Genomic DNA, 22,779 nt, shown 5'->3' with positions numbered 1-22,779 from the left:
GCGGTTAAAAAAAAAAAATACAAATTGGAAAAAATTGAATTATTATGGCTAATAAGAGTCAACGCTGTTGATAGTTGATAGTAATTATTTTTAAGAGTTTGTTTATTTCAAGCAAATTTAAGCATATTTCATTCGTCAACATAATTTGAACATTTCGGCACGTTTTCATCTTCAGCGAAACAAAGAAATAATATAATTGGTGTTATAAAAATATAGAGCGGTATACAAACGTAATAATCAAATTTTTTGTGCTCGTATGGTAATGACCAGTAGTGGAAGAAATCGATAAATGTTCACAAATGATTAGCAAAGGGCCAATCAAAAAATTATTTGCGCATGAACAAATTCCACATTAATGTATATAAAAATGAATTACAAGAATTTATTGAGAAGTGTGGGGTACCAATGCCATTCAGATAGATGGCAATGTTGACGACATTACCATGACGATTCCTACTGCTAATATAATCCTTAACATTCTTAACATTTCTCTTCCCAGAAAATCCGAGCTTACAATTTACCCTTAAAGAGAAAGGAAAATCTCTTAACTTCTTGGATATATGTCTTAAAATTAATGACAGTGTCATAGAAATGGATTGATATCAAAAATCTACTTCTCGGAAAGATATTTGAATTATCTATCTCAGCACCCTCTTTCTCAAAAAATGGGGGATGATCATCGCATATGATTAATCGAACGTTGCTACTATCGCACTCGAAACACCGTCAGAAAGACCTCGACAACATTTTAACATTTTATCAACATTTTAAGAGACAATGACTATCCTTTGAGTTCTGTTACTTTTTTTTTTTTTTGATTCAATTAAATTACGTTTGAAAAAATTTTTGATGTTCAATTTTAACAAGATCCTTAAAGAAAAAAATAATATAGTTTTTGAGAGAGATTTTGGAAATATTCCTTAGTTTACCATCCCTTCATTACAAAGATTGCGAATAAAATAAAAAAGGCTATCACCGATTTGAACACAAAGATCTCTTTCTTCAGCTTAAACAAACTCGAAAGATTAGTCAAAGTCCAAGTGAAGATCCCCTTTCAACGTCACAAAATAAAAATGATATTTACAAAATATCCTGTAATAATTGTAACGCAACTCATGTGAGACAAACAGCCAAAAATAAGGATTTCAGAACATCGAAATCATAGATTAATAGAAATACTACTATCCTATCTGTTATCATCGATCATAGGTTGCAGTTCATTCGTAATTTCAACTGAAAGGATGTTAAGATGTTTTCAATAAGGAGCGTTTTAGGGGAAGAGATTCATCTCTGAAATGTTTATTAAAAAACAAGAAAACAGTCTTAACTTGCAAAGAGACACCGAATATTTGCAACAACGCCTATTGCGGCTATTATAAACAAATTATAAATATTTATCAAACAAATTTATTTAGTTGTCCCTGTTTGTGGCCGCCGATGAATTCTATTTTGACTTCTAACTTTCCCCGTCATTTTACTTTGCTCTTTATTTCTTGACTCATGTGTGATCTCCAATGTTTGACAAGATTTTGTAACATCGGCTTCTTCATCACCCTACGAGCACAAAAAATTTGATTGTTACATTTGTATACTACTCTATATTTTTATAACACATTATTTCTTTATTTCGCTGAAGATGAGCAGAATGAGACGTTCGAATTCTGCCCACAAATTCTTGTCCACAAATAAAATAATAATTTGCTTAAAGGAAATAAGCTTTTTTAAAAATAATTACGCACTATTAACAGCGTCGATTCTTATTAGCCATCTAATTCAATTTTTTTTTAATTTATACAATTTCGAGAATCATTGTGATATATTTTTTACAATTTAGAAAAGTACAATTGAACAATAACGATGGGACCAATTTAAATTATCGCTTAGATAAAAATCGCGCATGTGCGGTTGTCCTCTGCGGTTCTTATCATCCCCATTTCAATGTATTCTCTGTATCTGATTAGATAAAGAGGGCTTGGTTCTGCTTCAATATCATCGAAAATCTGACGCAGACTTCATTTTGTTACGCACATTTTCCCAGTGAAAGGCAAGTGCCGAAAAGCACTGCGAACATGGTGTCCCTGCAGACTATTGGGAGTATAGTGATCAAAGTGCTAAAGTTGGTGAGAAGATTGTATTTTAATTTGCATCTCGTAAATTATCCGTGAAAAGTGTATGTCAGAAAGAAAGAAAGAGAAAGAAAAGGATTTTCCAAAACAGTATCCCATAATGATATTATCTCCTTCGATCAATTCATGAAATTGGAATGATTTGGAATGAAGGCAACATGCTGAACTCTAAACGATTAAAAATCTAGGAATTTTCAGTAATGAATTTATAGATAAAGATATATTATATTTTTACTTAATTTTAAATTACTGCTTATTTTATCTCGAGATTCGCAGGTATTCTTCAAATTATTTTCGGTTGAATTAAATTTAATTAATTGAATATTCGCCAAAAGAAAAAAAAATTGATCATGTTGAGCGATCAACAAGTTTTGTATACAATTTTCCTCTAGTTGTACACAAACAAAAGAGCAAATATTTGTTTTTTTTCTTCGTGTGTGTGTGTGTGTGTGTGTGTGTGTGTGTGTGTGTGTGTGTGTGTGTGTGTGTGTGTGTGTGTGTGTGTGTACCTAAAAAATAATAGCTTGATATTAAAATAAACTAAAATAACTAAAATACTAGTTATGTAATAAAACTTCGATATATAGAAAACTATTTTCAATCTAACACGTGTTATAATTAATGTTAACTGTTACACTACTGATTAATAAACTGTCAAAGCTAATGCGACCTTATGGTCAATGAATTCATTTTCGGAGAATGATGAAAAGGCGCGGACTGAAAAATCATTATAAAAAATATACTTATTTAAGGGACATTCTTACGAGACGTATGAATCACTTCTACTGCCCTTATCGGCTCGCGATAACGTACGCTGTTTAGTAAGCGATACGCTACGATGCCGTTGCTTCATAGTTGAGAATTATAGCGTCTCAGAAAAGACCTCTATAACGATAATAAGATGACACTCTATCATATTTCGAGATTGTTCTCCATCAAGTTAATTTTTTGTAATATTTCAATAATATTAAATAGTTTTCAATTAAAGAACTTTTATTTACAGACAAATATAAAATATTTATTATATATAATAAATTTATATATATAAATTTATATACAAAATATATAAAATATTTATTACATACAAATATATAATATTTATTTCAAGAAAAGTGAGTTTTTCTTTTGTAAAAAAATTTAATTTATCTTAAAACTTCTGTCATAGAAGTTTCATAAGAAAGTTTAATTTGCCCGTTTGTCTTTTCAAAATTTAATTTCCCTAAACTTTTCTCTTTTATTTCTGTTTTTATTAAAAAGTTTTTATTAAAATACAATCAGAACAAAATTTTCTTGAATTTTAATATCGCTTCATTGTCATTAAGTTCTTGAGGCAGTCTGTACTTCGATACCCAATAAGCAACATGCAAGTAGTGTACTAGCAGCAAAAATTGAGTAAAATCATATCATTTCGTGATAACATATTTCATCTAGACAACACAATATTTAAAAGCGAGGTGTAAAACATGTTAAAGTTAGTCTAGAAAACATCTTGTATCCCAATTTTAGATACATTGTATTGTACGGATCATTCACGAAATAAAAAATTTTGCTCGGTTTTGCTGTAGTTAAACATATCCTCGCTAATTCTATTGCATTTCTGCCAGCCAATAAAATTAACATACACTTTGCGAAGTTTGTTTACAACAAATTTGACCATACTAGATGTACATTCTTAGGATTTGTCAATTTGCCGCAGGTGATCAATCTCATTATATTGATCCTGTACCGTACAGGATACGGCGGTGAGTTTTTAGGCGTGGGTGGAACATGGAACCTGAACGAGGACAAGAATCCTGACGCCGAGATTGTCGCTTCTGGAGTTTTTGTCGGATTCTTCATCTACACGAGCGTCATCCTCGTCAGCTACTGTTTTGGAAATACCGAACATAAAAAGACTCTCGTTGTAAGTATCTTTTTTTTATTTGATAAAATGCGATAAATACGTGCGCGCGCGCGCGCGCGCACGGATTGAATAATTCATATTAAATGCAGTGAAATCGAATAATATCAAGTCATATTTCACAATATTCAATATTTCAATATTTCAATATTCAATATTGAGAATATTTAGATTTAAGTGGCACTTTTAATAAAATATCAGATCGTCTTTTCTATAATCTTCTAAACATTAAACACACATTTTTTTTCATTTCTCCAAAAGACATTGTTAAGTTACAAAAATCTTGAGACAACTTAATTAAAAAAAAAAAAAACACATATTATCTTTTTTAAAGGAAATCATCATGAATTTCGTGGGGACATTTATGTTTGTGGCTGTGGGTGCAACAGCTCTGCATTACTGGCACGGTTACCAACCTGAGCAGAAATTCGTGTACGATGCACCGGAGAGGCAGGTAAGTCAAATCCCTGTTTTTTTTTTAAGATAAAATTGTAAAAAAAATCATTAAACAATGAAACATTACACACAGACATAAGTTTTCAAATAATAACAATGCGATTCTTTCCATAACTGTTCATTCAAAAAACATAATCAGTCAGTTTTATAAAATAAAAAATATCTCATTTTAATTTTCACACTAAAATTAGTACTTAATTTTATTGTATTGAATCAAAAAAATTTCAATGATTTCAGATCGGCTTGGCCGTGGGTTCATTGTGCGTTTTAGAAGGTGCAGCGTACTTATTGGACTTAATATTAAGTTTTCTCCATTACGCTAAGGATGAATTCCAATAGGAAGAAAAATATTACAAGATAACATCGTCGATGATATTTGGCGATGATATTTACATTTTCATTTCTGTTTCATTTCCATCGACTCACATTATAGCTAACAATATATATCAAGCATTGTAAAAATTTCACAATTAGATGTCAAAACTTCACAATTAGATGTCTTCTTATATATTGTTAGTCACATTTCCGTACAAGAGTTTCTCTCTTTGCAGGAAATAATCTTTCTTTAACGAAGGGCAATATTTCCTTATTATATTTCCTTGTGTACTTTTTTAGATATTTATTCATGCAAATATATACTTCTCTCATTGAAACTGTAATATGTGTACATTCATATAACATATAGAAAATAAAGTTTATTACAAAATTTGTAATAAAATATGACTTGGAATATATTTTATGGGTATTCGAATCCTCATTTTGATGATATTTTCCATTTATTATAACATCACTTATTTCTCCATATTGTCTATAAATAAACACTTATTGATATTTTTAAGAAAGTTAGTATTTTTTTTTAACTTTTTTATCTTTGCATCGCGACGCTTATAAAAATTTATTTCTCCTTGACATATCTAATGCCTTTTTGCTCGTCCAACGACCGATAATACCACCGATAATCAAACAATAATTATGCGCATGTCTCGTTTGCTTAACGAGGCTAGAAACGAAAGAAATGCGGAAGAAAAATATAGAAAGTGTGATCAAAAATATGCTTCATGTCTTTTTCGAAATAAACAACTTTGTATAACGTTCCACCGGATGATTCCATCATGGGCCCTTTAAGATCCCGTCGTGCGCACCAATTAATCTACTTGACCTGGCGATCGTTGCGGATGACCGGTACGATTACACACCCACCCACGAGCCGAATAATCACGTTAATTACGGAGGTCACGCCTAATTTGACTAAATTATCAACCTAAAATATAACAAGATAAATATTTCTCTGACACGTATAAAATAATTAGGTAAAAATAAAAAAAAAAGACGAAAAAAAAAATTTATTACTAGATATTTTACTACTAAATATAACTATTAGATATATCTTATCACGCGATTATTCCTGACCATTTTTATTTTTTTAAATTAATCTCTTTTTTCTCTTGTCAGAGATACAATTTTAGAATTTTCTAACTTTTCGTAAACTACATTTTTTATTTTAATAAAGTTCTTCTAATAAGTAATTAAAGTCAAAAAATTTTAAAACCCTATCTTTTTTGTATACTAGAAAAAAAAATAATAATAATAAACGAACGAAAAATAATCGCTTGATATTTCTAGTGCTAAAATCTACCATGATTCTAAAGTTGAAAATTTTTTTCCTTCATATTATTTTATTTTTTGAAATAAAATATTCCAAATAATTATCAGACACATTTAGAACTAAATGTAACCATCTATTTTGAATTCATTTCAATTAAAAGTTTGCAGTATAATTACACCAAAAAAATATCAAATTACATAAACAAGTATGTACATGTATTAAACAAGTAAACTTATAAATGAAAATGTATCTCAATGAATTTTTGTTTGTTGTTTATATAAATTTACATACTTTTTGTATAAAAATACAGAACTATATATAGAATATAGAATTCCAATTTAATTTGTTGTGTATCAGAACTTGTTTGTTATTCTGTAAATCTTTAATAACATTACTATTCCCATTTCTTGTTATCATCGGATAACGAGATCACCATATATTATTTTTATTGTTGAAGAAAAAATAAAAAGAGATAATCGAATTTTAATATATAATTTTACTATCTAATAACATAGATCCGTAGATCTCTCCCTTCATCGAGGTTTCCATCTTGTAAGCTATATTGTTGCAATTCTTCTTATGCCTATGGAACAAGTCAATAACGATAAAAAAATATTTTGCATACTCGTCGGCAAATAAATTACTACCTAAGCATTTGTATAACCGACGAAAAGTAATCACAACTGCATAAGCTTCGTGAATGTTTCATTGAGGACGAGTTGACATAGATACGCAGTAATATCACGAGTATATGGAAAGTAAGAGATTGCAGCGAACTCGTCGTACAACGTGTGGATCGATATCGCGACCGATTCGCTTCCGGTAGCTTCGGTTAAGGAAAGTATAGCCTACAAAAAGCTACAAGTTGGAGTTCATTTCTTTTATTTCTTTTACTGTTTGTAATAATCCTTCTTCACAGACCGCACAAAACAACGACAGAAAACTAATTTTGTGAATTGTGAACAATATAATTTTAATTCTAAATTAACAGTATGACAATTTAAATCAATTTCTTATTAACTTTAAATTAATTCGTTTAACTTTATCTTTATTAACATACTAATATAATATTAACGTACGTAATATCCTTGAGAAATTGAATAATATTTCTTGCAAAAATTAGTTGTTCATATATATATATATATATATATAAAGTATTGTAATGTTGATAAAATGTAACGATAAAATAATACACGAGAATTACAATTATTTATAAATCACTTGATCGATGAAAATTAATAATTATAACTTAATGTTATTAAACGTAATACGCATTAATAACATTACATAGTTTCTCGATCTCGTTGTGCGCCCCCAATCATACGACTTGGAGATCCCAGTTATCACGGCTTTGAATTAAAAGTCTATCAATTACAATGCGGCTGTGCAGTTAAAATGCCTAGTAATCCGGAAATGTTTAGTAAGTATCGAGTTAAAAATAACCACGTCGCGGTAATTGCAGGTTAGGTGTAATAAGCGCGCGTTCATATGTAATGTGATAGCGAGCCTTTTCGATACGCACGCCAGGCAAGCAGCCCGCGGAATTACAACGTGTCCTTGCACCACGCCGCAACGTCAAAATAAACGTCATGAAATAGGATCGAGCGAGCGCATTTCCAGCGAGGGAAGTTCGCTCTCGCGGAAATTCATTGTCGATTTTATGGTTCCCGCCGCATTTGCCGTGTGTCGCGCGTGTGCGCAACGGCTCTCCGAAAGTAGCGCGAATATAATCAGTCATAGTTATAGCTTATAAGTGAACTACATATAGGCGGAGAAAGAAAAAAAAAAAAAACGCAAAAGTTTTGTTAAAAACGCAAAAGTATACGAGAAGATCGGTAAGGTAAGGTTCTGAAACAGAAACTACGTAAGTAAGAGCAAAACGAATTATTTATTATTTCGCGCTCTCCTTCTTTAAGCTTCGATTCACCGCCAACAAATTTGATATTCCGTATTAAAAATTCATAATCAAATTGTTAGACAATTGAAAGAATTATTTTTGTATTAAATTTTTCCTTTTTATATTTTTATATTAAATCGGCTTACTACTAGGAAATTGAAACGGAATTCCTCGATCGTGCATCTGACCTATGATGCAGCGTCATTACGCGCGGCTCAATCGATGACGTAACAGGGCGTGCGCGAGAAGAAAATACTTAGCGGCGCGTCCGTGACACATTGGCGATACAGAACAAATATTTAGATAGGCAAAAACGCGGCCGGAAACCTGCGGCGATGTCAAACGCTACCATGCGTGAAAGAGCCCGACCTCGTTGCGTTTCTTGCCGAATATTCGCGCCTTGAAAGAGAGCCGCGACACTTTTTATTAATTAATTTTGTAAGCGATTAATTTTGTAAGCGAGCCGCAGCATCGCTGCATCGCTGAATGGAGGAGAAAGGCCCTCCTTCACCGTGTCACCTCGAGACACAACGAAATGACAATGCCTCTGGACGATCTCCGGCGATCGGGACGAGCAAAAGAGATCGCCGAAGGCGTGAGGATCGCTGTCGCGATCGTTGCCTGGGTATCGCAAACGTCCCGATTCTCCATTGCCATCGGTATCGCACGCCCAAGGCGCGCGCGTAAGCGTGAGACTCGTAAAGCCGCGCGTACTTCGCCTGCGCATGAAATCGTAAGCTCGTAAAGCGTCGCGTACACCGCCGTGTCGCGTTCCCCCTGTCGCGTTTCAGTCCGAGCTGCACCGCTGCACGGCGCGGGCACGTTTCCTTCACGTCGACGTACGCGTCGCGTCGCGCCGCGCGCAACAACCTGCGCGCGTTTGTATCGTAAATTCGTCTCCGGCGTAAGAAGCGTTTTCTCTCGAGAAACTCGAGAAGAGAGATAAAAAAAAGAGAAAGAAAGAAAGAGAGAGAGAGATCGCGACAGACTCCGAAATCACTTGGCTTCGCGCGATCGTCGCGTTCCCCCCTCCCCCCCCCCCCGCCCCCGACGGTGTCGTAGAAGTGAAATCGCGAGTTTCCTCTGGAGACGAAGACGACAGAAGGTGACACGGTACACGTGGTGACGAGCGCGTGTCAGGTGAATCAATGGAATATTTGTTATTCAACGTATCGTTTGAGAGACCTATTTAGATACAATGAGTTTCAACCGCAACGGCCGATACACAACGCGTGACGTAACTTCGTATTCGTTCTGTGAAAAAACAGACGAGAGGAATCCATTTTCCTTCTTTTTTCAAGTTACGAAACATGTCACAAGAAACGAGTCATAGCGAGATATTGCATTTTGTTCCTTTAATACAAGTTATAGTTAATTCAAAATAAATTTCTTTCTAATTGGCTATTTCAGACGAATCGAGATAAAAAAAATATCGATTCTTAACTTTCCTTTCTTTTGCATCCGTATTAAAAAGCTATTGATATGTTAAATTATTTGTTGAAAAAAAATTTCATCATTTTTATCATGATTAGTTCCCACCTTGTTAGCTACACATTAATGTTATTTCTGCTGCGAATGTCGCTCCATTTTATCATTATTAGAATTGATAGTCAATTATTCTCATTAACCACTCTTATAATCATCTTTATTTCATTTATTAATTTAATTAACAATACTATCACTCTTTCCTATCACTTTTTTGGTGTTAAATACCATTATAGTTACTATAGCTTACTATATCATATTTACGACACTTGTTTTAGATGATCAGAAAAAAATCGACCCGGAATGAATGAATGAATGAAAAAAAAAAAAAAAAACATTGTAATATCTTATCGTCCAAATAATCCGTTTTGTTTTCGCCGTATATGCTACGACTTCAACCCTCCGATTTATCTGCGGCTCCCCTACGCGCGATGTCTATCGCGTTTCTCGTTTTAGGGTCGCTAAGACCGAAGGTGGGGTGGCACGCCAGGAAAGGAAGAATCGATCGTCATCAAATCGAATTGAAAATCTTTCAAACTGGGCGACGGAAGAGGAAAGCATCGACGGGTTAGAATGGCGGACGAAGCTCAGCAAAGCCAACAGCCGACCACCAAGAGGCACAAAGTTCTAAGTCATCTACCCATCATCATCAAAGTGCTCGAAGTGGCGAGTTCCTTTTTAACTTGATCGAATAGAAAGTATATGTTAGATCGTAGATTAGAATGTATCTCTCTGTATCTCTCTGTTGTCGAAATTTCTTTTCCGCGCAAAAATTCAAGAAAGACGATGATATGAAATTGATTGTATTTAAGAATTGGTTTCTTTTTATTATTATGTATATACTTTACAATTTTTTTTTTTTTACTTTTGATTGAATCATGATTTTTAATCATCTAAGATCAATTTTAGCTCAAAATAGCTCGCGAACCTTGAGCGAGCTTTCTGTTTTGATTTCTCGACTCTTGACTTACGATAATATCCGACGATGTGTTTTTTTTTCCTTTATTTACTACGCATTACTTGAAGGCCTATATTATTCTTCAAGGCTTACGTTATTCTTTTTTCAATTGCCATACATCCAATGGGAATAGAATAATTAAATGCATATATGTTTTTGATATGCAGATTCTGGCCATTTTTGCAATCGGTTTGATAGTCGATCCATTAAATTCGTTCCAACGGGTTTTCAACAAGGCACGATTCAAGCTCGACGCTGCAGCTACTATCTACGTCACGGTCGCCGGCTATATTCTCATCAATACGCTCTTCATCATCGGTCACATGCTGGGCGATCGCGTGCCGAAAAGAACGGTAATGCCCCTCCTTTATATATAAATCATATTAATATTTAAATAAAATTCGCTCTAAAACTTCTACGCCTCTCCCTTGTGGCGCATTTCCCTTATCCGCGGCTCCTTCACAAAGAAGAGCACGTCCATACATCTGTACATCCTCGATCGTGCGGTAAAAGGGGGAGGGGGGTAATAGGGGGGGGGGGTATAAGAGTAAAAGACTATAAGATGATTTCAAGGATAATCTCTGTCGCACTGAATATTTCAACATTTTTGATAAGCAGAAAAGCAGAAGGATCGATTTTTAATTAATCATATAGAAAATTTTTATTTTTAAAAATTATTTAACGTTTAATCATCGAATATCTTCCTCTCGTTATAAAGAGATTAATTTTCGCCGAAATGAATATCGACGGGGGGTAATACAAGACACCTATATATACGGATGACGAATTTTTTTTTTTACAAAAAGGTTATCGTTCCGCCAGAGTATTTTCCGAACAGAGATTAACAGCCAACGCTTATAGACACACGTTATATGTCCTTGTTATATTATGTTCGTAAGAACGCCATAAGCCGCGGCTAGTAGTACATTTGTACAGCTGAGTCATTACGGCGCGGCAGCAGCGGCGTATGCGTTAATTGGCGAACGCCATCAAGGCCTCGTTGTTGCGCGAAGTACGCTGCAGTTTGAATGTGTAGTTTTACACATCGTTTAACATATGTCTCCGACATGGAAATTGCGCGATACGAAGATCGGACGGTGTATCGCACGCGTGTCAACTCGTGAATCATAACGCGCTTAAAAATCTTTCAATTGCGCAAATCTCGTATTACGCGCGCCGACGTGTCGCATCACGAGACCATGTATAATCAATAACATTTGTAGCCATGTCTTGAACAAATAACAGAAAAATGTCTCACCTTTATAGGAATATATATATATATATATATATATATATATATATATATATATGACGCGAGAATAAGTACAAAGAAATAATACAAGTCTTTTCGCATATAATTTCAATATGATTTCAAGCGATCGATTAAATAAAATTCGCGATGATATAAATTTCATAAATATTTTTAATACATTAATTATGTAAGTTAACATGAAAAAAAAATGACATTGAAAAATTATATTGTTTTAAAATAGTGGTTCAGATAAAGTTTCTCATTAAGAAATTGGTAAAATAAAATTTTCTAGATACTAAAACCTTACAAAATTTGTGATTGATCGCAAAATTGAGTTTCAAGGACTAGTATATTTGCGTCCTTAACATTTGTTTCTATCATTTCATCAGTTCAGTGATTGAAAATTAAAAATAGAGTAGCGAGAGTTTCTCATCACGCCAATGTTAAATGGCATGCATTTAATTGAGCAAGAAAGCAAGAAAAGATTAAGAATAAATATTTTTCTCTTGAGTTTAAACTTAAGTTAAAATAAAAATTTTTTATTAACAAAGTTACTAAAATAAAACTTTGTAAATATTGAGAAATGTATATTTTCGAATTTAAGTATTTTGTAATTGACTGTGAAATTGAGTTTCAAGAGTCACGGTAGCGTATCTGCGTGCGTCCTTTTGTTTGTTTCCGTCAGTGATTAAAAATTAAAAATAGAGTGGCAAAAGTTTTTCATCACGCTACATCGAAAGCTGTGCATTTAATTTGATGATTAATTCATTGTTACAGTTGTTGATGTTTGCGTCTGTCGGTGCATTTATGCATATAGTGGCCGGAAGCCTGATGGTCCATAATTGGCGCCATATGAACGGTCCTTACTATTACGTGCACAACAATGAGATCCATCCTAGTAAGCAGTACATGGACATGCTCATATCAGCAGCCGTGTTTACATTTGTGAACGCGGCAGTATTTCTCGCGGAAATTATCGCCATCGTAAGATATGCGTAATAAATACGTTTTTCACTTAAAGTCCGATCCAGCCGAGTTGAAAGACTCGCGCAAGAATCGCCAAAGCTATGAACAGTCCATTTCAAAAAAAAAAAAAAAACCTTAATTTTTTTTTAAATTTAACTCAAGATCTTCGGATCGGATTGTGATTACAATTTCAATTTTTTAAATCTACTGTTTATTTCATTTTAAATCTTGTAACCGTCTTTTGATTTAATCTGATCAATTTATTTCTTATATGTTTTTATTCGATACTTTTATGACTATATTTAACTTGTTATTATATAATCGAGTATTTTATGCGTTTCACTGCAATCCTAAAAAAAGATATATACAGCTCTTTGTTTCATGTGGAATTGATTGGACGATATATTTGAAATGCTACAATTGGTTTTCCTTTGACATTTGAGATCTGGACATGCACAAAAGATTTCGATTATATGCGAAGCTCTCAACGTTACATAATATATCTGAAGATGGCTCAAAATTGAATCAAAATGTTTCGAACTATGTATAATTAATGAATATCAAATCGAACATCAAATTATCAATTTTTATTTAATGTGCATTATTTATCGTGCTGACTCCTAAAGTTCCGTCAAAGTCTATTGCTATTTTAAAATTTATTGTAAACAGTTTCAAACTTTGTAAACTTTCATGAATGTTAATCTGAGGTTTCAGTATTTTATAAATCAAAAAGGATTTTAAGGTAAAAGAGAGGTTTGTCCCTCCGCAGCCATATTGAATTACCAGATCTAGTTATTTCTGATTGTTGAGCAGTGACCATTATTTCAAAAATTACTTTATGCTTTTACGTGATTTATTAAATAGATATCTTACTTTCTGATACTTTTTACAAGTTTTAAGAAGTATATAATTAGAAGAAAGAATATCATGTTTTTAAGGGAAAAGTACAAGATAAAGCTATAGAACGCAAGAAACTTTTTACATGTCATTTCTCGCCTCTGACGTCACACAACCCATGTCGCACCGCGAGAGAACCGACAACTGATAAAGAAATTTAAAACAAAAAAAAGGATTTATCAATGTTAATGAATCACATTACGATTTCAATGGATATATCTGCTTCGAGGAAAGATACGTTGTGAAATGGATTGTAAAATTTCTTAGAAATATTAATTTTATAAGATTATCGTATGACGAGTATACATACATATGAAGTCATATTAGAAATAGTAAGATTATACATATATATTTGTGTTATTATGATAGTAGCACGTAACATCATATGTATATGCGTGTAACTACCGTTAGAATAGAATTAATAATATAACCAGTTACATTAATTATTTAGTATAAGGAGACCAAATTGTAATCTGTGCGCATGACAGCAGCGGTGTCGTTAAAATGTTCTTTGTTATTTGGATAAGGTATCCATTCGCATATGAATCCGTCCATTTTTGTATCCAAAGCATTTATTTTTACGAAATGTTGCAGTGAACAAACTTTAAGCTATTTTAAGTTTATTTATTGCAACATTTCGTAACTACTTAAGTTAAGTGGAATGAAAAAGATCTCTTTCTACCTACGTTATATCTATCTACATTATATTTCATCTGTTTCATTCTGTTTTTTTTTCTTTTTCATTTTTCTAAATTACATCTACTATTTATCGTGTTGTAGCTAATAGATTTTAAATTTGCACTATAGCAAAGATTATTAATATTAAGATAAAGTACATGCGAAATTTATTCATGAAAATTGTGTCCAGTATATATTTTCTTTTTTATCTAATATTTGTATTTTACATAAAAATAAAATAAAGATGTGAAAATTAAAGAAAATTTGTTAAATATTTATTTCATTTTATCGAAACACGAAGTGTTTTTTTAGACGAGCACTTTATTTCACTTTATATTTATTATATGTCGATAAAATGTAATATGTAGATTAAATCAAACTATCCAGTTATAATAAAATTTGTAAAAATATTTTTAGAGAAAAGAGAAGAAATAAAACAAATTTAATAAAAAATAAGCGAAATATATATAAGTTATATCCTTTCCTTACTTTTCTTCTTTCAAAGCCACAGATAAAAATACAAAACAAATTTACGTGAAGTTTGTCATTCTACAATTCCAATCGGAGAGAAACAAAAAGACATTCTTAACTGTCAACATAACTGTCAAGAAGTATTAAATATTATTTTTCCACGTATGTATGTTTTACATTCGTTTTACATTATTTATGTAATATCAAAATATAATGTTATAATATCGTACAGTGTTAAACATCCATAAAAGGCAAAATAAAAAATAAAACAGACAGGAACTAAATGATAACGGAGGTAAAAATGCCAATGAAAACGAGTTGCGAGGATCGAACGTTGCAGCACAAAACAAGCAGATGCGTGTCGACGATAATAAAACCACTAAGGATATTTCAGCTTGTGCGTATTGAATATCTTATCATTCCATTCGTTTAATATCGGAATTAAAATGGATCGATGGATCTTCTTATTATACTATAAATTTCCTTTCGACGCAGTTCACAGTACTGTTACTGTTCGTATTCATGATCTATATGATCGTTATGGATCCCATGCCGATAAGCGCGCTGTCCTGCATCCTCTTGATCGTCCTATCAGGCATATACATTTTCATCTTAGCTGTCGACTTGATCAGTTATTTTTCCGGGGGCGCCCTGCACATTATCTCGGTAATTTACACGCATTATTTTTCAGCAAAATCAGTGGTGAAATATCACTTAAAATTTGTTATCTTTGAAATGTTTAAGTGTTTATCAAGAGTGCAGAATGGTTATCAACCATTTATCAACTCGTAATAAAATAACAAACTGAAAAAAAAATTATTATTATTATTATTATTATTATTATATATAAAAAAATTATGTATTTATTATTAACAAAACATTGACCTTTTAAAGTATTTCCTGTTTTCACTGAGAGAAAAAGAAGTAAATATAATGTTATAATTATAAAAACTTTTTATACATAAATCGTTACAGATGGCTATATTTTCTTTCCTTGGTTTCATATTTTTCGCCATTGGTGGGATTTTGTTAATTTGTTACGGTTATGTACAATCGATAGTGCAAATAATAGCAATTACACTATGTTCGCTGGCAGCATTATTCTTTTTGATTGACATCATCATGATATTCGGGTAAGTTTCGATCTTAAAATTTTCGAAGCAAAGAAACGAGGTAGACCAGTTAACATAGAATTATAATATAATTTAAAAAAATATACATTTCTAGATTTTGGAAAAGAAAATGTTCAGTCTGCGAACAAGTCTGTTGCGCGCAAGAACTTTTATATAAAGACAAAAAACCAAGCTTAGTAGAATTTGAAGTGAGTACTTGTAAAAGTCTTCAACACACGTAAAATTATTAGAAAATGTAAGGAAAATGTTTATTAATTTTTTTATTAATTACAAAGAGGTAACATTTACCGTTTTTTGCATGATTTAATTTTTTCCCAAAGAGGCAGCAACGACTCTGATATGTTAGATTAGGTGATTTCGCATTAGATGAAATCGCATATTAAAAATCGCTGTTTTATATAATGTTAATTTATACTTTTCGAGCGTAAATATAGATAATGAAGCACGATGTAACGACTAGTCTGAGTGACGTTAGAGTGCCCTACGAATTAAAAGGCATTGCACTGCCCGATCGCTGTTATCGCAAAGTCGAATATCCCCGACGACGAGAGTACGTCGATTGTCCCACCTGCGTACCATCGTTACGCAATCTCGGCATCGCCCAAATTCAAACAGAACCGAAGCTGTCCGTCGGGGAGTGTCAAGTAAGCTCCGAGCTCATCATATTCGAGCGTTAAATTCAACACTTCAACACTTGTCAACACACAAATTTCCTTTTTATCTTACTCGGGAAATAAATCTATCCTGTATCACTTCAAATAGGGAAACGGAGATTTATATAAATTAACGATATCGATAGTTTTCGGGGGGAGGGGGGGGGAGGGGAAACAAAATCTTCCTTTTAACTTCATACGAATATTTCCGGACGAGATTAGACTCCGAAAACGGTCACGAAGGAAACGCCGATGCAGACATTGAGTAAATGCGAGTTTTGCGATCAACAAATTCAACTTCCCCCCGCTTTTCCCATTACCGAAGGAAGTGCCATGTCCGGTGCGTCTTGCTTCCAACGTTCGTCACAATGGAGTTATCCCGCCATCGTGCAATTCGTTCGCGGAGGGGTCACCGTGCCATGTTGCCCTGGGTAACTTTCTTTCCTTTTTGTACTTAGGAAATCTTGTAGAAAGAAAATGCTCACACGACTCCTTCCGTAGATGCAAATGTATAACAGGTACCACACAAACGCAACAGCAGCAACAACAAACGCAGCCGCAACAACGACAAACGCAGAAGTTAATGCAAGAACGTGCGGAATTGCTGGCGCAAAAAGCAAAGCAGAAACCTAGCAAAACATTGTGTGGGGGGGGAGGTCCAAAACAACAGGTTGCGAGTAAATTCAGTATCACAACATAAAATTGTGATAAAGTCATTATTGCTTAGAATCAGAAATCGGCGAAAAAGTGGAAGTGAATATATTTTCGGAAGTTTGCAGAAGAAACGACAAAGATGCTTTCGAAGATTGAAAGACCTAAAACGGCCGGTGAGACGACAATCGCCGGTCACAGTGTGCAGAGAAAGAGAAGCACAGACAGCATGAAAAGAAGCGAAAAGCAGTCAGACGGAGAGGACGAATACAAGATCGAAAGGAGTAAAGGGGGCGGTGAGCTCTGCGCTAGACTCTATCAAGAATTTCTGCGCACGACGGAAACAAGAAGCACGACAAACTTGGAAAAATCGCCGAGGTACGCCGGTCGCCGGCACGCGAATGTAGATCATTTTACGTGATACAATGTTATACAATTGATTTACTACTTTACACATGTATAATTAAGTCGGTTGTCATTGCGCGATCTGATGAAACTACGGATTTAGGAATGGAGGGACATAAGCAGCATAAGCTAAAGGCAGGTTCGCAACAGGCGATTAAAATTTCGATATTCGTTTCAAAGGAATCGTACACAAATGGAATCATAATAAAACATGCATATACGTGCATGTCGTGTGTGTGTGTGTGTGTGTGTGTGTGTGTGTGTGTGTGTGTGTGTACTACCGACATCTTTTACTACACGACACAAATAGGATATCACAGACGCGTATTTATGTAAAAGACTGACTGAAACGAATGTGGCAAAGATCGATTTCTCTCGTATAAGTTTTCATCTGTCTCGCTAGGATTTTAAGGTTTTTACCAAATTATCCAATCACATTTTACATGTGCCTTTATGATAGAAATGTGATTGAGTAATTTTCCTTATACATATGGTTATATACATATGGCTGCTTTGCCAAGTCTGTCTGGATAGGCCCTTGGACTCCGACTACCTCTATTTTTAACTCTGTGGTGAACAATTTATAATACAGGATGTTTCGAAATGAATGATCCAAAAACAGAAAAAAATTGATATGAACATAGATCCGGAAATTATTGTTTTCGAATTATCACTATTTTTACATTAAAATTTCAAATTGCTTCGCTTTCGAATTTTCTTGTCAAAATTGAAAGAAAAAAATGGCTGAGTTTTATATACACTCCTATATATATATATATATATACTCTTTATGAGTTTTATAACATAATTAAATTAAAGTTGCGACTGCTTTAGCATTCAACAAGACGTATGTGGAAATACGGCCCACTTAGCATTTTTTGACAAAAATCAGAACAAAAATCTCCATAGTTATGAGTGATGCTAAAACAACTCGCAACTTTTATTTGATTATGTTATAAAATTTATAAAGATCATCTTTTCTTTCAATTTTAACAAAAAAATTTGAAAGCAAAGCAATTTGAAATTTCAACATAAAAATGACGATAACTCGAAAATGATGCATTTTTGAACCTATATTCACCTATATCATCTTTCTTCTTATTTTCATAGTATTCATTCATGTGAAGATCCGAGTGATTGACCTCGACTTGCGAAATATGTAATAATGTGAAACTATTATTTTAGGAACAGAATGTTAATCACGCCGCTGAGCAACAGGACGAAACTTCAAGCACTCGTCCATCCAAAGTCAAATAAAGTGAATCCAGTCAAAGATACGTAAGTAATTAAAAACTAAACGAAAATGATACCTTCAAATTTATAATTTACGAATTTTATTTGTCGCTTAGAAACACATCCGACGAAGATGACATTTCCGAAAGAATAATGTCGAGAACGTTTGACAATCAGGCTGCTCAAGGAGTATAAATTGTCCTTGTTGTTCAGTTATAAAGTTCTAGAAAATAAATTTCATGTACATTTCAATATTTATCCCTGTTTCAGGATGAGGATACTATATTACCGAATGCTATAATCGATCAGATAAACGATGCTTGTTCGCTTTGCAGGCAACAAGAGGTGACTTAAAGACAACAACGATTAATTAATATTAATTCCATTACTTTTAAAATCTAAAGATATCTAAAACTTTTTCGGATCCTCGGTTCATATTTTTCAGAGGTTAACACCAACTTCAGACAATTTCAAAAGTTACACCGTCTTCAAGAGTAGAACGGGAAGATACTTTTGTGAATCTTGTGCTCCGATGGATAGTAAAAAGGTAAATAGCCGTATTTTTATTGCGAATTAACTAATAAAAATATACTAAATATACATTTGCTTGCAATAAAATTAAAACTTATCATTGCAACTTCAAATTTGAAAAAGATTTTGCACAATAATTTATTTTTTATTCAAAATGATTTGTTTGTATGCAGCTTAAATGAGATTAAATTTCTTACGAACACTTTGAAGAAATAAACTTTTATTTAATATGCTAAAAAAAAATATTTAATAGCTTCAGATAACGAGTAAACTCGAAGGTGCAGATCTAGAAAAGCTACAGTGCGCCAATTGTCGATTGCATTTTCGTAACCGAAGGGTCAAAACTGTAGGTATTAAAATGACGATTAACAAAAGATATCGTCAATGTTAAATGAAACTAAAAACAATTTCTATCTGCAGAAAATTAAACTAAAATCAAATACTTGTCCAAAGTGTGGTCGACTGCAGTGACATGTGACTTCTTTTTCTTCCACGAAAAACAGATTGCTATTATATTTATGAATATCATGTGTCGGTAAAGCACATAATAAGAACGTGCTCGCTCGTAATTGTTAAAAAAAATCTTTATTCTTTACAATAACAGTCATTAGGAACACCGATTAAAGAACATACAGTATATTTGTCTTTGCGCGGACGTAATGAGAAGAATAAGCAGCGCTGATCGCATTATTGAGTATTAGCTCTGTAACCTATTGTAAAATAACACTATCGGAAGAACATGATTTGTACTTCTTTGCGACGTTTCTTGAAACATGATAATAATTTCCGTAATCGGGAGGATACACATCGCTTATAATCGGCTGTGATTCGTTTAATGCAGCGCTAACTTATTGTCGATTTTAATCTTTAGCTTTCACCTTCAGTCTTGTATTTTTAAAATATAGCTTGATTTTCGATAAAGCTCATTTAATTTCTGGCGATACTTTTTCCGGAGCTCTCTATTTCCATCCGCTCCGAGTGCATGACGATAATAAAAAAATATAACAATAAAAAAATTTGAGACCCGTTAAAAAGTATGCGATTAGAAAACATTGGGACTGTCGATCCGTCTTGCTTTTAAAATAAATACAAGTATATCGCGAAGCTTAATTCGATATAAATTTGCAGTCTCGTAAAGCATGCAAGAGAGCCGCGATTTACATAGATCGTTAAAAAATAATAGATACCAACGATTATACGCGGGTTAAGAATGTTAACGTATTAACATTTACCGTTAAAATACTATAAAATAAAAAAAAAACGCGCATTTATATTGAATTATGGATTAAAGAAGTCACGGTTAGTTTAGCAGCAACTTCTATTCCTATTAAAAAAAGGAAAAAAAAAAAAAAGAAAGAAAATCGATTTTTGTGCTACTTATACGAGCACTTATCTTTGGTCAATAATTAAACAAAAAAGATATGATATCCTAATAATTATCTCATTAGTGCACGAAATAAACATAAAAATGCCGCTATTTTTTAAAATCTGCATAAAATGTCAAAAGAAAAAAAAATAAATAAAAGAAAGAAAAAAAGAGAATCACAGCTTAACCCGAGCGATCGCTTGCTTCAAAATCGGTCTAGGGCGTTTCTCGTCGTTGTTATTTGTCACATCGAGTGGGACAAGGCAAGACGACACGCTTTCCGAGGGATTGCAAATCGGCGTGAAATTCAAGACAACATTAGGCGCGTAATTTTGAACGTAATATGACGTAGCGGGATTCATTAGATGCGACATCGCATCGCCATTTTCTGCTTTCGGCAAGATTGTCTTATGCCAGAGTTCGCAGTCGCCTAGTTTCTCGCTCCCGACCTGAATGGGACTTGAGTCCATCGATCCCTGAATGATCTGTTCGTTGCACCAATACGGCCGATCATAGTCGTCGCGAGAAGGAATGACTGGGGATTGCGAATAAGTTATAACGTCTTTCGAAGAATAGAGATAAACCGGCGGTTGCAAGAGCACGTAACAAGGCGTTGCTGAATGATTCTGATAACGGACGGCGGCAACCGGCCGGTTCTTCTCCGCCATCTTGCTGGTAGAGCAATCAGAAGAGGAATAATTTGAGGCGTTGGAATCGTTCGGGCATTGATATCTAAAAAAGGAAGTTTGCGGTGGTTGATCGGTAATCAATTCTGTGCTGTTCTCGAAATCGCGCGGTGATTCATTTGGCATTTTTTTTAGCGACTCGTAAACTTTCGGGCCACTAGAATTCGTAGGCGAGTTGGGTAACGTGGGCAGATTCGATTTCCACATATCGAAGTTGGGAAAACCGTTCGCGTCCTTTTTCAGTTGTACTTTGTCCTGGAAGTGCCCGTCTAATGACGATTGCACATTGTCATTGATATCCGTGATCACCATCGGCGACTTCTTTTCGTCATCCAGCAAACAATTATTCATGACAGACATAGCCATCGTGGAATAACGAGTAATGTTGCAGCGGTGGTTAGCAGATTTCACGATCGGTAAATCAGCATCCTGGCAATGGTCATTGCCATCGTTCGGCGGACAAATCGGCGGCATTTGTTTCGGATTGCCTTGATTCAAATCGTTCTGTGTCGATGGAATTGACGGGGGGGATGTGCCCTTTTTGGATTGCTGCAAATACTTCCGGGTAATCTGCACGTCGCCCTTGTCATCGACCGTGCCGCGATCTTCATACTGATGATACACATATGTGATTTACACGAAAGAAAAATTAGACGTTGCTGACAACATAAACCGGTTGCACCGATTAGTCGATAAATCGAAATGACGGAAGCAAATCATAAAATGCTTAAAAAACCTCTAGACGTTTCTCAAATATAATTTTTATAAATGTCTAAATTTTTTTAATGTCATAAAAATTTCATCAAGATATTTATCCATTCTGATTTATATATATATATATATATATTTTTTTTTTTATTTAAGGCTTCTGCTGACTCATTACAGTTTGAAATTATAACATCAGAAGCAAGAAAACATACAATAAAAAATTGTTTTTTGCAAAATACAGAAATATTTTCATTCATTTTTATTTATTTTTATTTTAAAACAAATAGTTTTCAATAAAAGAATATTTGTAATCGATAGAATTTATGAAGTAAAAAATTTCTTCTTTTGTTTCGATAATCAATAAATAAATATATAGCTAGAAATAAATCTCATTAAGAATGGAGACAATAAATTCAATTCTAGATATGTTATTTATTGATTATTGGAAATATATAAGTTTTATCGATTGCAACATTATTTTATCAAAAAATATTTTTATTTTAATATCTTTTGCAAGAATTTTCACTTTTTTTCACTTCTAATATCGTAATTCAAGATGGCTGCAGTGAATTATTAGCACGAGCTATAATTTCTGTTCTAATTTATATATTCTCTTTGTATATATGCAAAATTTTGATCCACCATATATTATTGTTAAATCTTAATATTTAAAAAATTAAAAAAGAAAATTGAAATTCTCTCTTGATGCTTGAAATAATGT

The 22,779-nt window shown here is 33.3% G+C and overlaps 5 protein-coding genes across 6 annotated transcripts in view; 3 read left to right on the top strand and 2 right to left on the bottom strand.

The window, feature by feature from the left end:
* Positions 1-22,779, bottom strand: part of Adsl (adenylosuccinate lyase) — a 29,090-nt gene that overhangs the window by 2,794 nt on the left and 3,517 nt on the right. The gene's annotated exons all lie outside the window — the stretch shown is intronic.
* On the top strand, positions 20-5,200 carry Ssk (smooth septate junction protein snakeskin). The gene is made up of 4 exons (XM_011643193.3): positions 20-2,120; positions 3,823-4,029; positions 4,361-4,480; positions 4,720-5,200. The coding sequence occupies exons 1-4, from the start codon at positions 2,070-2,072 to the stop codon at positions 4,819-4,821; spliced, it is 480 nt and encodes a 159-aa protein (XP_011641495.1). The 5' UTR covers positions 20-2,069; the 3' UTR covers positions 4,822-5,200.
* On the top strand, positions 8,762-14,484 carry LOC105429935 (uncharacterized). The gene is made up of 4 exons (XM_011643195.3): positions 8,762-9,125; positions 9,927-10,136; positions 10,596-10,781; positions 12,458-14,484. The coding sequence occupies exons 2-4, from the start codon at positions 10,044-10,046 to the stop codon at positions 12,677-12,679; spliced, it is 501 nt and encodes a 166-aa protein (XP_011641497.2). The 5' UTR covers positions 8,762-9,125; positions 9,927-10,043; the 3' UTR covers positions 12,680-14,484.
* LOC105429936 (uncharacterized) lies at positions 15,194-19,853 on the top strand. Its single transcript, XM_089073761.1, has 13 exons — positions 15,194-15,358; positions 15,668-15,825; positions 15,920-16,013; positions 16,260-16,469; positions 16,701-16,909; positions 16,980-17,148; positions 17,251-17,507; positions 18,720-18,812; positions 18,884-18,956; positions 19,038-19,112; positions 19,213-19,314; positions 19,552-19,644; positions 19,719-19,853. The coding sequence occupies exons 1-13, from the start codon at positions 15,215-15,217 to the stop codon at positions 19,767-19,769; spliced, it is 1,728 nt and encodes a 575-aa protein (XP_088929887.1). The 5' UTR covers positions 15,194-15,214; the 3' UTR covers positions 19,770-19,853.
* LOC105429937 (uncharacterized) overlaps positions 19,865-22,779 on the bottom strand; it is an 11,347-nt gene continuing 8,432 nt past the window's right edge. For both annotated transcript variants that reach the window (XM_089073759.1, XM_011643198.2), the window contains exon 5: positions 19,865-21,962. In XM_089073759.1, the coding sequence (XP_088929885.1) occupies positions 20,841-21,962 (1,122 nt within the window). In that variant the 3' untranslated portion in view covers positions 19,865-20,840. The remainder of the gene's footprint in view (positions 21,963-22,779) is intronic.

The sequence above is a fragment of the Pogonomyrmex barbatus genome, unplaced genomic scaffold (assembly GCF_055798465.1).
Source record: "Pogonomyrmex barbatus isolate J1 unplaced genomic scaffold, ASM5579846v1 scaffold15, whole genome shotgun sequence".
NCBI classification, from domain to species: domain Eukaryota; kingdom Metazoa; phylum Arthropoda; class Insecta; order Hymenoptera; family Formicidae; genus Pogonomyrmex; species Pogonomyrmex barbatus.
The sequence above is the reverse complement of the archived record's forward strand: the minus strand, read 5'-3'. Positions and strand labels throughout refer to the sequence as shown.